Below are 14653 nucleotides of genomic sequence, written 5' to 3' on the forward strand. Positions count from 1 at the left end.
AAGTAGAGCCACAAAAAAGTTTCAAGTTATGCTTATTATAAGAGAAAACAAGGAAGTCTGTCATTTTGGTTTGAAGTAGACATTGTGTGCTCATTTTCAGGATGTCTACAGACTTTCTTTTTATTCAGAAGCCCAATTAAGGTATGATATTAAACTAAGCAAGGATTACATTACAATGAACTATAATACAATCAGCCAAGATAAGATAAGATCAAATAAAATAAGCTAAGATAGGCGTCATTCTGTCTATCTGCTGATGTAGGATTAAAAGCACAAGCCTTCTCTTCTTCTGCTGATAAATGATTCAAGACCAGCAAACAAACCTCCACAAAGAGCACAGCATTTGTTATTTATGTGCCATTCTTCAGAACACAAGACAATTACGACTTTTCAACCTGCCGGTAACCTTTGAGGGAGCTGGTGCGGATTGATACCATCTGTCACTCATCCGCATTGCATTACATTGAATCACGTACAACAAACAGAAGGAGAGAAAAATCAATGTTGGGAGCTAAGACGATGTTTCAACATTATTGCAAGTGTGTTGTGAAAGATTCTCCATCTCCCTGAGTGTTTTCAACTGACATTTCAGTGATAACCATGACAACTTTTGTTCTCATACGTCACTACGAACGCTGCATGAAAGGAAAATAAGTCTCACGGGAATAATGTTGCTTTTGTTTATTCCAATAAAAAAAAAAGTCCTGATATTGCAGAATTTACGTTTTATTAATATAGTAAATAATAATAATATATAACAATAACATAGTAGTTTTATTAATATAGTTAATATATATATATACACATACACATATTTATATATACACATGATTTATATATATATATATATATATATATATGTGTGTGTGTGTGGGGGGGGGGGGGGTGGGGTGGGTGGATTTATTTATTTATTTATTTTCTGTGTTATTAGAACTCCAATTCCCAAGATTCCCCTTATTCCTGCATTACCCAGCACCCACCGCGGGTTTGAAACGATGAGGCCAAGATGGCGACTAAAACCACTACAGAGGCCCCTCCATTTGATTGTCCATCATGGTGAGAAATTGCAATACCTTGTCGTGTTACGTCGGGGCGCGATACAATCGGCGGTGCACTAAAAAGACGTCAAGTGTTCACAAAGTTGGAGAAACCCCGTCTAGGGAATGCCATTTTGTCTTTTCTTTTGCCAGTGGTGCTAGCGTTAGCACATTGCCGATGCTAACCAGCTTGCGCTGTCGATCGCATGTGAAAATAATGATCATATTAATACTGAAGGCATTTTATTGACACAATGATGAACAAAAATCGCTTTCTTATTGTTTGGTTTTTAATGAGGTGGTTTTATCTCCACGATAGAGGTGTAACGTAGTTTAGTGTTTGAAAATTGTTAAGCGCGACTCTCATTTGATTGCACTTGCGTTTATAAAGATTGTCTAGTTTAAGATGCGCTCAATTTCAGGGGAGGGAAACCACCAGTCGGTCTCCACCTCGATGTGATGAAGGGAGACAAACTGATCGAGGTAAGAGTAATATGAAACTACACTTGTAATTACTCCCTGGGACATTTTCGTTTTGCTTCCTTGCTCCTGAAGCTTAGTTTGGGGGGGGGGGGGGAGTATTGATTCGATTCTAAAGTTATCTTGATTTTCACAGTGTTATTGTGTATCACATTGGATTGAATTGCACCAGATACAAGCCCGTCAGCCCAGTGAGTCCCAGCTGTTTTGCACACTGGCCTCAATCTCCATGGCTGCACGGCTTCCGAACGGTGCGAGAGCAATACCAAGCTCCGATATATTTAAGCTTCTCAGTGGGGAGTGCCACTGTTGAGTTATGGCTCGGAGGTACACCTGGTGGACTGCAGGTTGTTGACAGGACAATGTCCCCACTGACATGGGGCTTGCTTGCTTTTTTTTCTTTTCCAGAAACTAATCATAGACGAAAAGAAGTTCTACTTGTTCGGCAGGAACCCGGACTGGTGCGACTTCACTATCGACCATCAGTCGTGCTCGCGCGTTCATGCAGCCCTGGTCTATCACAAACACCTGAAGAGGCTCTTTCTCATCGACCTCAACAGCAGTAAGTGCCCTTTTTTTACCAAAAAGATGACTAGGTTTGTAGACAGAAGTTCAAAGTGTGCATGCTTTCCTTTAATCCACAATGAAATAATCCTCCCCATCATCTCCCCAATGCAGCACACGGTACTTTCCTTGGGCACATCCGCCTAGAGCCGCACAAGCCTCAGCAGGTTCCCATCGACTCCACTCTGTCTTTTGGGGCGTCCACGCGCACCTACACCATCCGAGAGAAGCCGCAAAGCCAGGGAGGCACCGGCGAAATTAAAATCGGAGACGAGGATGAGCTCAAAGGGCTTCTCGGTCTTCCTGAGGAGGAGACGGAGCTGGAGGTGTGTTTATTTGTCATGAAATGTTTTGGGTTCCGCTTGTATTTCACCAGCCTGCCATTTCTCCACCAGAACTTGACTGAGTTCAACACAGCCCACAACAAGCGCATCTCCACCCTGACCATCGAGGAAGGCAACCTTGACATTCAGAGGCCCAAGAGGAAGAGGAGGAACTCGCGTGTCACCTTCAATGACGAAGACTCCATCATCAATCCGGGTACACCTCTAAAGTTATTTACAAAAAGAACGAAATTCGGGAAAAAAATTAGAACTCGAGTGTATTTGGAATAAAGTAAAAGTTAACTGAAAGGAGGTTTTCCGTTCACAAACGCTTCACAGAGGACATCGACCCTTCGGTGGGACGCTTTAGGAACATGGTGCAGACGGCCGTCGTCCCCATCAAGGTAACAAACTTTATTGGTTGTATCATTCATCTGGCCCGGTTGTTATGCCTTGTACAGCCAACCGTCATTACAGTTTAAAAAAGAGAATCTGCCGTTTTAAATGTCGTGGTTGTGCTCACCTAGCAGAAACGTCGTTCAGAGGGCCACAACACGTTGGTGCTGGACGACTTCACCGCCAAACGCATGCACAGTTACTCGCTTGGCGGCGGTCTCTACGGCGACCTGCCCCCCACCAGCCACGAGACCCAACCTATAGGAGCCCCGGGCGGCGCCTCCATGCAGGGCGGCCTCCCCTTGCCTTTCCCCAACCCGGCCCCGGAGGTGGACCTGGCCCCCGAGGCTCCCCGGCGCCCCGTCACCCTCAAGCCCACCCCGGTCACGGTGCCCTACCTCCCAGAGACCCTCAACGAGCCGCGCAAAAAGAAGTACGCCAAAGAAGCGTGGCCAGGCAAGAAACCCACGCCGTCGCTACTCATCTGAGCCGCTCGGCCCCCTGCGCGCTGACTCTTGGGTTCCGGCGGGGGACCGCTGCCTGGCAGGGCCGTGGCCGCTCCCACCTCACATCTTATGTTAGCCGTCGCTTCAAGGTGCCTGAGGAGCCACGTAGAAACGAGATACGACATTTTGATCTCACCGTTAGAAGTGTTTGCGTGTCACAGACTCAAGGTCATTTTGTTTCTTCGTTTTCTGCTTTACACTCGTTTTTTTCTCTCTTTTTGATGGTTTTCACAAATGCCATTAATAAATGGCAAAAAGATATTTTTATACCCGATATTTTAATGTGACAAGGCACCACAACTGTCGGTAGAGAAGCGATGTGGTGTTATTGTGTACATGCACTTCAGATACACAAAAGGTTGGGGATGTTTGGCTTTTGCGCACAATTTAAGAATGCGCTGGAACCTTTACTAGCCAAGTGTGTACATTACTACACAATACCGTCATTCATGGATCATCAGGTCATGATTGTGTGCAACCTCCTCTGTTGTAAGTGCATTGCTGCCATCTTGTGGCAAAATAGAAAAGAGACTGAGCAAGCACTTGGGAAGGAGAGAGAAAATTCAATCCAAACAAGGAGACAATTTAAATGAACATAGGACTCATTTGATGTGCAACAAGTTTCATCCTAAAATTTCACTCAAAATCCAACTATCCCTAACTTTTTGTGAGCAATGTGCTCATGATCTTGTATTCTTATCGCCGTCTCTGTGATGTGATCAACTCAATGGTAATAATAAAACGAAATTTGCGACATGTGCTCATCGGTCAGTTTTCAGGTGGGAAATACAGATAACTTGAATTTTTCAAAAAGAGAAAAAATATTGCTTGATTGATGAAATTCACTTAACTACGTTGTCCACGTTCATGAGTATGCTCCCGGAAGTGACGTACGTACCTCTTTAATCCCATTAAATTAATGAAGCAGGAGACTCACTCGTCCACTGACTTTTTGATTGCCCCCGAGTTTTTCCTTGTTTGGTGAAGTAACGTGAAAAGGAACACAGTCACACGGAACAAATTTGACTTGAGGATGTTGATGGGCCGGAGCTTGTTGATCATCTTGCGGCGTCACCTACCTCCATACAACACCTACTGTACTGCCGCTAAGCCTCAGGTAGACACACGCGATCCAAAATCATGCATTGATTGTTTTTATGACGACATTGCATGTTGCCATTTTGCATAATTGAGTATGCTCCACGTTTTCCTTCATCTTTATTGCACACTCGTTTTCATCCACAAATGCATGAACTTACTCTACATAGATACTTTACTGCATTTATTTTGCCTCTGTGACAAAACAACTAATAATCCAGTTGGAGTCACTCGGTATTTCTGAGTCTTGTTTTGTTTTCAAGACTATACTGACCTCTAGTGGCCAAGAATCACACACCACAAGAAATCGCAATGAAAAATTAAAATATTAATTGGATACAATAAAGATATTCAAATCTGATTGATTGCATTGTGCCGTTGCACCTAATTTTATAGCGGGTGACTGTTTTTATCTATATGTAGTTTATCCAAACAAAACAAGTTAATCAAATATGCTATTTTGTTCCCTATTTCTTTCTACGCGTGAGCAGCAGATAGCAAAGACTAAGTTTGGTCCTCTGAGCGATGAAGATCGAATCTTCACTAACTTGTACGGCCGACATGACTGGAGGTGAACGCACTGACCATTTGATGATGTTCATAGAGTGCCCTCGTCACTTTTGTTCTTTGTCTTCTACTCGGTGCTTCAGGCTTAAGGGGGCCCTGGAGCGAGGGGACTGGTACAAGACCAAGGAGATGCTCTTGAAGGGACCCGACTGGATCATCAACGAGGTGAAGATGTCCGGCCTGAGGGGTCGAGGAGGGGCGGGCTTCCCCAGTGGCATGAAGTGGAGCTTCATGAACAAACCGAGTGATGGCAGGTAAGCCAGAAACCGCCACTGAGCATGCATAATGGTGATGACGATGATCCATGTCTGAACACTTGTAGGCCTAAGTACTTGGTGGTGAACGCTGACGAGGGTGAGCCGGGCACGTGCAAAGACCGCGAGATCATGCGTCACGACCCTCACAAATTGCTGGAGGGTTGCCTGCTGGCCGGAAGATCCATGAGCGCCCGCGCTGCGTACATTTACATCAGAGGAGAGTTCTACAACGAGTCGTCTAACGTGCAGGTACGCACGCTGTAATTTGAGGCCATTTACGGGAAAAAAAAATTCTAAATGTACACATCTTGACGCAGATGGCCATCAGTGAGGCCTACCAAGCGGGGCTGATTGGAAAGAATGCGTGTGGTTCAGGGTATGACTTCGACGTGTTTGTGATGCGGGGAGCCGGCGCTTACATATGCGGAGAAGAGACGGCCCTCATCGAGTCACTGGAAGGCAAACAAGGAAAGCCGAGACTCAAGCCTCCCTTTCCTGCCGACATAGGTGAGCTCACCACACATCAGCACAACTTCGCCCCTACCAAAATGGCCGCCAAGTAGTGACCTCAGCTGACCTAGTGGACTGAGGCGTATGTTTTTCTTCGTCTTCTACATAGGAGTGTTTGGGTGCCCAACGACTGTTTCCAACGTGGAGACAGTTGCCGTGGCACCTGCCATCTGCCGTAGGGGCGGAGCGTGGTTCGCCAGCTTTGGAAGGGAGAGGAACTCTGGAACCAAACTGTTCAATATCTCGGGTCACGTGAACACACCATGCACGGTGGAGGAGGAGATGTCCATTCCACTGAGAGAGCTGATAGAGCGGCACGCTGGTGTGTATGCGTACGTTCCACTGGTTCATGTTTTGTATTTGACATGTGTGCTGTCACAGGAGGAGTAAGGGGTGGCTGGGACAATCTCTTAGGGGTGATACCCGGGGGGTCCTCCACTCCCATCATCCCTCGGCGCGTGTGCGATGAAGTCTTGATGGATTTTGACGACCTGGTACGCGCAGAAAGCGCCCTGGGCACGGCCGCCATCATCGTCATGGATAAGTCGGTAAATAGTAGCGATGAAAAAAAAGACGAAAATCTTTTCGAACTGCTGTCAAGCTTTTGATTTGTCCTTGCAGACTGACGTGATTCGAGCCATCGCACGATTGATCGAGTTCTACAAGCACGAGAGCTGCGGTCAATGCACGCCTTGCCGAGAGGGTGAGCATCCAAAAATTGGTACTCGTACTGCGTTCAAGAAATGGCTGGGAAAGTGCTCTTTGTGAAATGCTTTTCAGGGGTAGACTGGATGAATGCAATGATGTGGAGATTTGCGAAAGGAGAGGCGGCGGTTTCCGAGATCGACATGATCTGGGAGCTGAGCAAGCAGATAGAAGGACACACTATCTGCGCCCTCGGGGATGGAGCGGCTTGGCCCGTGCAGGTGAGCTCCTCAACACAACAGTCAAGTGAACAAAAAAGGACTCAAATTTTGTCCTCCACAGGGACTGATACGCCATTTCCGACCAGAAATGGAGGCTCGCATTGCTCAGTACAACAAGGAAAATACTCCAAGGCAGACAGACATTGAGATGATCTGAAATCAAGTACAGTGGGCTTGGGGGATGGATGGGAGGGGTTGTTATTTATTCAGATTTTGATGTAGCAAAAAAACAAGACATATTGCAATTTATGACATTTTATTTCCAAAAAACAACAGTTAAATAATTTCACTTTAGTCCAATACAATCTCTACAAAAAAAAAAAGATTTGATCCAGAGGACAATGTGGATGAAATTAAAGGTAATCGTCAAAGTATTTTTTTTCTTTTATTATGATCACAAAGACAATATATTCCGAATTCACAGTTTTTCCAAAATCAATCTGGCATAGCTCCGCAGCTTTGCAAAGTGTCAGTCCTAAAAGGTTTACGCTGTATGTACAAGTGCAGAAATCACAAATTTGCTTACTTGAGCTAAACTCAAAGCTACAAATTATCCGTGCGCAACTTTCACGGCGCCATCCAGAAGGGCATAGACTGCTGCTGCGGCTGCGTTTTAGCCCGAGGGGGCGGCGGGGGTGGGCAGCGGTACCCCTGTATCCAGTCTAAGGAGGTAGAAGGCGAGCCTCCGGGGTTACCTGACCCTGAGGCTTTGGAGCTCGGGTGCTCTTCCTCTTCGTCTGAGGAGTCGCCAGCGTATGCCACCAAGCCCGTTTTTAGCCTCTTTGCAACAGGTTCAGCTAGAGGAAGCAGGGGGAGGAGGACACACATTTGGGGGAGGGGAGAGAGAGAAAGACAACAAAAGCGCAAAAACAAAACATGGCAGCAGCAATTCAACACAATCCAAATTGAAAGAAACAGATTAGTTCGGCGGAAGATGGGCGGGCCATCCCAGAACCGCCATTGGTCGGTGGGGGGCGTCCAATGGAGTGGCAGGACAGGCGTCACGTGACAAGTGGTCAGCAACCCCCCGCCCCCCCGGGGATGACATGGAAGAGAGGAAAAACAGAGAAAAAAAGAGAAAACACAAAAACAGGAGAGACGCTCGTTAGTGAGGGAGGTCTACACTGCAAACTGATGATGTCATCAGAACGGGACAAGACACTGGATAAAAGGCTCCACTTCAACTATTTGGCGCTTTTTAGTCACTGCGGCGGAATCCTGGAAGAGTCGTCAAATCCATAGGAGACATTTTAGTTTACGTCTAAGTGGATTGCTGCTAAAATTGCGAGGAGGGGCACATTCCACTTTTGCTGCCGGTCAATGTGACGTACGGGACTTACCCACGGGGCCTTGCGGCGGCCTTCTCTCCTCCATCTTGGGTCTCACGCCATTTACGGGCAACGGCGGTGGAGGCATTAGCTGCCTACTGAAGGAACAAACAAACCGAGACTTAGTATTTCATATAATGATCAAATAAAAAAATAGAACAGTATTGTTTGCACTTCAGTTGTGCTAAATGTGCTAAAAACTGTAAATAAAAAAAAATAAAACACGTTACTTTGAATCGGATTAAAACGATTAATGGTAGGGCGACGGTGAAGAAAAATACGTGAAATAAAAGTACATCTGTACTGTTAAAGTATACAGTACAGCAATCCCCCATTACATCATTTGTAATGAGTAGGTTTCCAATGTAATCACATTATATGGGCAATTATTTTAAGGCTTGCGCTACAAAAAAAATCATTTCATACATTTACAATATGGTTGTTTATTTTAATATGCCAATGTGTGCAGGAGAATTATCTCAAAATATCTACGTATTTTTTTTAAATGATGTTACAGATTTTCACCTATCTCTGGTGGGTCTGGCACGCAACTCCCGGGATGAACGGGGGATCACTGTACTGTAAAAAAAACAAAAAAATAGACAACAAAAAAAATGAAAACAATAATAAAATGTAAAAACTAAAAATGAATGGCACACAAAAAGTTGAGTAACATAACATACGAGAACAGAATATTATAAAAATGATGTATCTAGAAATGACCCTACGTACCCGTCCCTCTCAGTCGTTGGGCCAGAGGAACTCGAAGGTGGGGGTCCTGCAGTCTCGGAGCTGCCCGCGGAGAAGCCTGCACCTAAATTAGTCATATGAATGGGTCCATGCTATGAGCAGAAAGACACACAGGTGCCATTAGCAGACATTCTTCACTTGACTCTCCTGGCCACAATATCAAGTGTCACTTTTTTTTCTATTCCTTACCAAGTGTTTGACCAACTTTTTTATGGGTCAAAATTTTGAGACACTTTCAGCCTATCATTAAAAAAAAAAAAAAAAAATTCTCCTTCATGCCACTAAGCATGTAGGGAAAAGAAAAAAAAAGACACGCTTCCTACACCAGCATTGGTAAACCGGAAACAAAATTGACAAAAGGATGCTAATTTCTGTTAGCCCGTCAATAGTCTTTCACATTATATATGCGAGCATTAAGCTAGCTGTTTTGTTCACTAAAACTATATGAGGTTGAACTCTTTGATCTCAAGTAACGTTTAATTCTTTTGTTTTATGTCACAGCTGGCAGTGGCCAACTGCTTGAAGCAAGTAAAAAATACTGACTGACGTGCATGTTGTTCACCTGATAGCCAAGCAGGCCGCTGTCACGCTCGTCGGGCACTTCCTCTGTGAAGCGTCTTTTCTGCGCCGGATTGGCCGTCACGGATGGAGGAGGTGGGCCTTTGGGCGGCGCCACAGCCGGCGGAGCATAGGACATCGGAGGTACCGTCTGCACCGAGAGAAGAAACATGTTTGTTTACGGCCACAAATCTGTTATATGCCATACATACAAAAGAAAATCACAAATTATTGCACTCAGGATTTAGTGAACGTTTTACATGCGACATTTTCACTAAATGACTGATAGGATGTCGTTTGCCATCATGCCGTACAGTATTACGTTCACAATTATTGCCAATGGGTACCTGAACCACAGAAGCCGGAGGAGGAACTGGAGCAGGAGTAGGAGGAAGAACTGGAGCAGGAACTGGAACAGGTGGAAGAACGGGTGGTGGAACAGATACCGGAAGAGGAGCGGAAACAGGAGGTGCCGGACACAGGCGCGGGGCTAGATTTGGAGGTGGTGGTGGTGGCACCGGGGTAGGCGGGAACTGAGGGAGGACAACCTTGGGTGGCACAGGTGGGGGCATGGGAGGCGGCACAGAGAAGGGCATGGGTGGGGGCTGGTTCTGGGGCGGGGGCACCGGCATGGGGTAGCCCGGCTGGAAGCCGGCTGGCGGATAGTAGGGGGGCTGCGGGGGCATCCCATTCATCACTGGGGGCTGTGCGAAGCCTGGAAGGAGAAGAGGGCCTCAGAATGGCTGACTTGTACAATTTCAAGTAATACAAGATGACAAGGTTCCAGCTAAATGAAAAAAAAAATTCAGTTCCATTCAGATAACGTACCTTGTTGTGAAGGCATCATTGAGCTCATTTGAGAGAGGAAACGAGAATACTCTGCATGGACCTGAGAAGAGAAGCTAAAACCTCAGTTCAATGCTGATGTGTACAACAGTGCCTGAAGGTGCTACTCACAGTTTGAAGCAAGTTTTGACACAATGTTTTGGCTGCTGCAAGACCTTCTGGTTTGGGATGGCTGCAGAGGAACAATGGAGGCAGGGTGAGCTTAAAAAGCTGAGAAAAAGGGAGCAATTCTGTCCAAAGAGAGCCCCCGCCCCCTCTCAGATCTTGAGTAAGCCCCACCTGATGTAGATGTACATGGGCTCAAAGGCCTCTCGTCCAGACGTAGGCTCCAGGCAGCCCGAGCCTTTCCCCCTGAGGAAGACTTTGGCTCCAGTCTCGCCCTGGATGTGCTGCAGGTATGAGCAGTTAGGACCCTCCACGCGCTCTTTGACGGCAAAGCCTGGGATGGCGTGCTCCAGCCCCACAAAGATCTTATCCTGAACATAGTGCATCTGGCAAAGTTCAAAAAGTAGTTAGTCATTTGAGAAACATCTTGCGGTCAGTTAGCATTGCAGAACTTTGTTGGTTCCGCTTTGTTTTAGATCGTCTTACCCCGCCCTGGAAGTGCGGCTTATGATGTGTCATCGGTGGTAGCGAAGGAGGAGGTGCTTGCTGATAAACCGTCACTGCAGGCGCGACGGAAGAGAAGGACGAGGACACCGAGGACGAGGCGGTCGCTGCTTTCACAACCCCGTTGGTGATGATCTCCTTGATTTTGTTTACAGCCCCTGAAAGCACAGACGAACAAACGTGTCAAAAATCATAGCCCAGTGAGGAATTAAAAAAAAAGACATTTTAAGAGTACTGACGGTCCACAAGCTCCCGCGTCTGTCCCTGAACGTGCAGATACAGAGGCCGCTCCCTAGGAGAAAACAGAGGTCGTGTTTAGACATACATCATAAAAAACAAAGTTTGACAGTGCCAAAGGGAGATGAGCGAGTCACCCGGGTGGCGCTTTGCCCTTCTCCTCTGCAGTCATGTAGCGTCCTCTGGTGGATACGGCAGCGCTGCTCACTTTGCTGATCTGGAAACAAAGAGTCCATCACTTCTTAGAACACATTTTTCATCTCGTCTTTAAATGCCATTGACTGAAAGAACAACGCTCATCCACACTGACCTCATCCTGCGTTTGTCCTCGCGTCAAGAGATTCCGGCATGTGATCGGGACGTCATTGATCTCGACCTCCGCCACCACCAGGTCGTCTTTCGCCTTGGTTGGCACCTGAGGTTTCCCAATGCCCAGAACCTGTCAAGGAGAGAATCATATGTACATTATTTATTGAGACAGGCCTACTCGAATCTCAATATTGTGCGTGCAAGTAAAAGCAAAACAACAACAAACGTGGACAAATGAGAGTTTGAAATGCTTCTAAATCGGATCACTCTCATTTCATCCACTCGGGCACCATAAGCAGTTAAAAGTCAACTGCCTCCAGCAATAACTACAAAGCAAAGCAGTTTTAAAGCCTGTGATTAAATGACTACTTCTAACAATGTCAAACTAAACTAATTAGCGGAGCAAGTTGGACAAGCTCATATCAGAGAAAACATTCCTTGCAGCAATATTCATCGTTTACCTTTTCAACGGGCCCAGGTGTGCCGATCTGCGAGGGCTTGAGCTTGCCCTTGGCTACCAGCATGGCGTTAATCTTGGCGGCCACCGCGGCGGCGGCGTCCAGAGCCCCGGTAGGGGCCGACTCAGCCTCCCCCGGTCCCCCACAACCGGGACCTGGCTGGTCCCATTTGCTAGCGCGGCGGCTAGGTAGACAATAACAGCAATTATGAATTGACAGCCAGATTGAAGGTGTGGATCACATGATTAGAGCTTGTAGTAGCATAATTGGGGGTTTTAAGAGATGTAAATGCTATTTAGCGCGTTTTATGAAAATGTGGCTAAGCACAAAGAGCTAATGCGCAGTGAGAGTCCTCCATGATTACATAAACTAGCAAGCCCGGGTTATAAACGACCGAGGCCAAAAGATTGTGATCGCACGAACGGTTACTCACCCGCCGTTTTGACTTCCACCAAATGACATATAGGTCCTTAAAAGTTCCTCTTTCGCTGTGTAAAAACACACGCGAGGCTTTTCTTTTGCTATATTTCGTACAAGTATGAGAGACACTCGCTGACGCTAAGCTAACCGAGAAGACGCTTCCGTCTCAGGTCTGTGGGTTATTACTAAAAGTCGCCGTTAGAGGGCGCCAACGTCAAGCTTGTTTTTCAACATGGTGGCGCTCACCTGTTCGATTTTGGAGATTTGTTTTTTATTTGATTTTTTATCGGTTTTTTTTGATGCAGCACGATTGAGCTTGAGCTGCAGTCCACAACATTTGGAAGGAGTCAAGGTACGTTTGCGCAACACTTGAATTCATGTGGGCTGACACCAGTTTTTTGAGCTGTTTTATTATTTTGTAATTCCATCCCAGTTAAATTTCTTGACGTAATTTGCTCCTGGCTTTTGCCAAACTCTCTGTTCTCTTCTTTCGTACCATCTGCAATCTAGTTGTAACAACGTGCCTTTGAAGAGACTTTGGAGTGTCTTCTGCATGCTCACCCATGGTGTTCACATGAGTGAAGTGTCATGAGGTCAGAGTTCAGGGCAACCTCGAAGCCTGACTTGACTCAAACGTCTGTTTACGTGCAAGAGGGAGGAGGAGGAGGCAGAAAAGAGCAGACGTGTCATATTTACTGTCTTTGCTAGTACGAGCCCAGGTGCGAACCGTAATACGTATGTCGGTTGATGTAACCTCCGGCCTCTCTGGCTCACAAGCCAAGGCCTCGCCTGATCCTGGCCGCTGACGCCGACATGCGAAGTCACCGGACGTGATGGAGAGGAGGGCGCCTCACCGCGGGGTCGCATTGAGTAAAACAAAGAAACACTGTGGGCAGCCGTGGCTTCTGTGTTTGCCGTCAAACCAGCAATTACAAGAAGGTCAAGCACAACACATTTGATCCAAAACCATTTTCTCATGCAAAATAAGTAAATGGAAATAAGCCAGTCCAAGGATCGTATGTACTACTTTGTACATTTTGATATTCCAAATTGACGTACAATGGTGCACCCAAGCCACCAGGGCTCAGTGTAGTATATATTCCACAAAGAAGAATTTCACAACAAAGTGAGTCAGTACGCTGCAGTAATATTAGTTGTATTTTGCAGAAGAAGTATATACTCTTGCAAACTATTTTATCTTGAAATATTCATTACTTAAATATTTCTAATTACCAATCTGCTGCCACATTTAGCCCTCGCAACTCAAGAACAAAATTCCAGAAGTCTTTTAATAGTCTCGTGAGGTACTCTTCATGTAAACTGCTCATAGCCAAGGTTTTTTTTTTTGGCCACACACAATATTTTACTGAGGTTGGTATAACGGCCATTTTTCACAGCCACACTAGCCAATGTGTTGCATTTTTCAGATTTGTCAGAGCGTAAACTGAGACTTTTTTTTTTTTTATATGATGCAATGCTTAAAGCCATATTAATCTGCGAAGCGTATATGGAGGAAACGTGGAGGGTGAGCGAAAGAGGGAAAACATATGGCGGGATCGAGTTTTCGCAGGCAGCAAAGTGAGTGCTGCGGGAAACTTTTCGGTGTACGTCTGCAGAGAATGGGAGCCTCTTATACAGCTCACAGCGGGATCTTGGCCCGGGCTGTGGCCTCGTCTCGTCTGCCCGGCGGGGTGCTTTCCTGAACGGGCTGCCCAGGGGAGGGGCACCTGCGAGCAGGCACGATCACTGGTCAGGAGGAGGGCCCGGCAGGCGGGGCCAAGGGATGGAAAAGATGCTCGCCGGTTCCAGGAAACGGACATCTGTTGGATGTATGAAATCCTCAGGTAGAGCTCAGCGACGTTCCCACTCGCAGCTTTTTGTCCTCTCCTATTCCCGGCGAGGCGCTAAAAACGCAGGTTGCTATCTCGGGATGAAATCAGAGGCTTCTGTCGTCCTGCAGAACAAGGGTTATGATTGGATCGGGCCGCCCAGTGCCGGCCACTACCAACACTGGCAAAGTTTATAGATGGGCCGTCCTGCCAACTGACACAATATTTTCCATCCATTCGGTTGGCTTGGGCAAACGGTGCTTATTTGAAGTTTATCAAACACTCAGTCATCCCAGCAGACTCACGGGAGGATTTTTATCATCTGATATGTTGAGTTTTTGTAACGCACACATGCGTGTCAACATCAGCACCGTGCTCGGCTGTCATTGTCAGACGGCCTTCACAAAAAAACAGCACCGTCCGTCTTCTGGCTTTTTGACAGAGGAGGAAAAAAATACAGTAACTGGTTTGAGTAAAAGTTAAAAAGTGTACTTGAGTGTAAATATAATTTTGTGAAAACGTAGTGTTTTGGGTTTGGCTTCAAATTCCTAAACTATTGCTGACGAAAAACAAATCCTTGCCTTTTGTACAGTTTTTGTGGACAAGACATTCCTTTCAAATGGACGAATGCACTGAGATAGCCGC

General features: G+C 46.2%; 3 protein-coding genes across 15 annotated transcripts; 2 read left to right on the forward strand and 1 right to left on the reverse strand.

Moving 5' to 3' along the window:
• The first annotated feature begins 947 nt into the window (after positions 1–947).
• Positions 948–4060, forward strand: LOC125974947 (nuclear inhibitor of protein phosphatase 1). Of its 2 annotated transcripts, none has more exons than XM_049729918.2 (7): positions 948–1056; positions 1460–1520; positions 1926–2079; positions 2196–2407; positions 2477–2621; positions 2744–2808; positions 2932–4060. In XM_049729918.2, exons 1-7 carry the CDS (start codon positions 1007–1009, stop codon positions 3286–3288), a joined length of 1044 nt encoding a protein of 347 aa, XP_049585875.1. In that variant the 5' UTR covers positions 948–1006; the 3' UTR covers positions 3289–4060. The 2 variants fall into 2 exon arrangements, with proteins under 2 accessions (XP_049585875.1, XP_049585877.1); XM_049729920.2 differs by having other exon boundaries at positions 2935–4060.
• A 147-nt stretch (positions 4061–4207) lies between these two features.
• LOC125974946 (NADH dehydrogenase [ubiquinone] flavoprotein 1, mitochondrial) lies at positions 4208–7038 on the forward strand. 2 transcript variants are annotated; one of them, XM_049729916.2, is made up of 10 exons: positions 4208–4423; positions 4896–4975; positions 5055–5225; positions 5294–5477; positions 5546–5735; positions 5848–6060; positions 6120–6286; positions 6360–6441; positions 6519–6664; positions 6726–7038. In XM_049729916.2, exons 1-10 carry the CDS (start codon positions 4340–4342, stop codon positions 6819–6821), a joined length of 1413 nt encoding a protein of 470 aa, XP_049585873.1. In that variant the 5' UTR covers positions 4208–4339; the 3' UTR covers positions 6822–7038. The 2 variants fall into 2 exon arrangements, with proteins under 2 accessions (XP_049585873.1, XP_049585874.1); XM_049729917.2 differs by lacking the exon at positions 4896–4975.
• Positions 6904–12365, reverse strand: khdc4 (KH domain containing 4, pre-mRNA splicing factor). Of its 11 annotated transcripts, none has more exons than XM_049729907.2 (15): positions 12193–12365; positions 11763–11943; positions 11303–11431; positions 11130–11209; positions 10995–11047; positions 10738–10913; positions 10426–10637; positions 10258–10318; positions 10129–10189; positions 9648–10015; positions 9305–9451; positions 8725–8834; positions 8518–8571; positions 8005–8087; positions 6904–7461 (listed from the first exon to the last, which is right to left on the reverse strand). In XM_049729907.2, the coding sequence occupies exons 1-15, from the start codon at positions 12219–12221 to the stop codon at positions 7232–7234; spliced, it is 1974 nt and encodes a 657-aa protein (XP_049585864.1). In that variant the 5' UTR covers positions 12222–12365; the 3' UTR covers positions 6904–7231. The 11 variants fall into 11 exon arrangements, 9 of the variants coding, with proteins under 9 accessions (XP_049585864.1, XP_049585863.1, XP_049585866.1 ...); XM_049729906.2 differs by having other exon boundaries at positions 8005–8090; XM_049729909.2 differs by lacking the exon at positions 8518–8571.
• Between the last annotated feature and the right edge of the window lie 2288 nt (positions 12366–14653).

Source organism: Syngnathus scovelli, chromosome 9 (assembly GCF_024217435.2).
Source record: "Syngnathus scovelli strain Florida chromosome 9, RoL_Ssco_1.2, whole genome shotgun sequence".
Taxonomy (NCBI): Eukaryota; Metazoa; Chordata; class Actinopteri; order Syngnathiformes; family Syngnathidae; genus Syngnathus; species Syngnathus scovelli.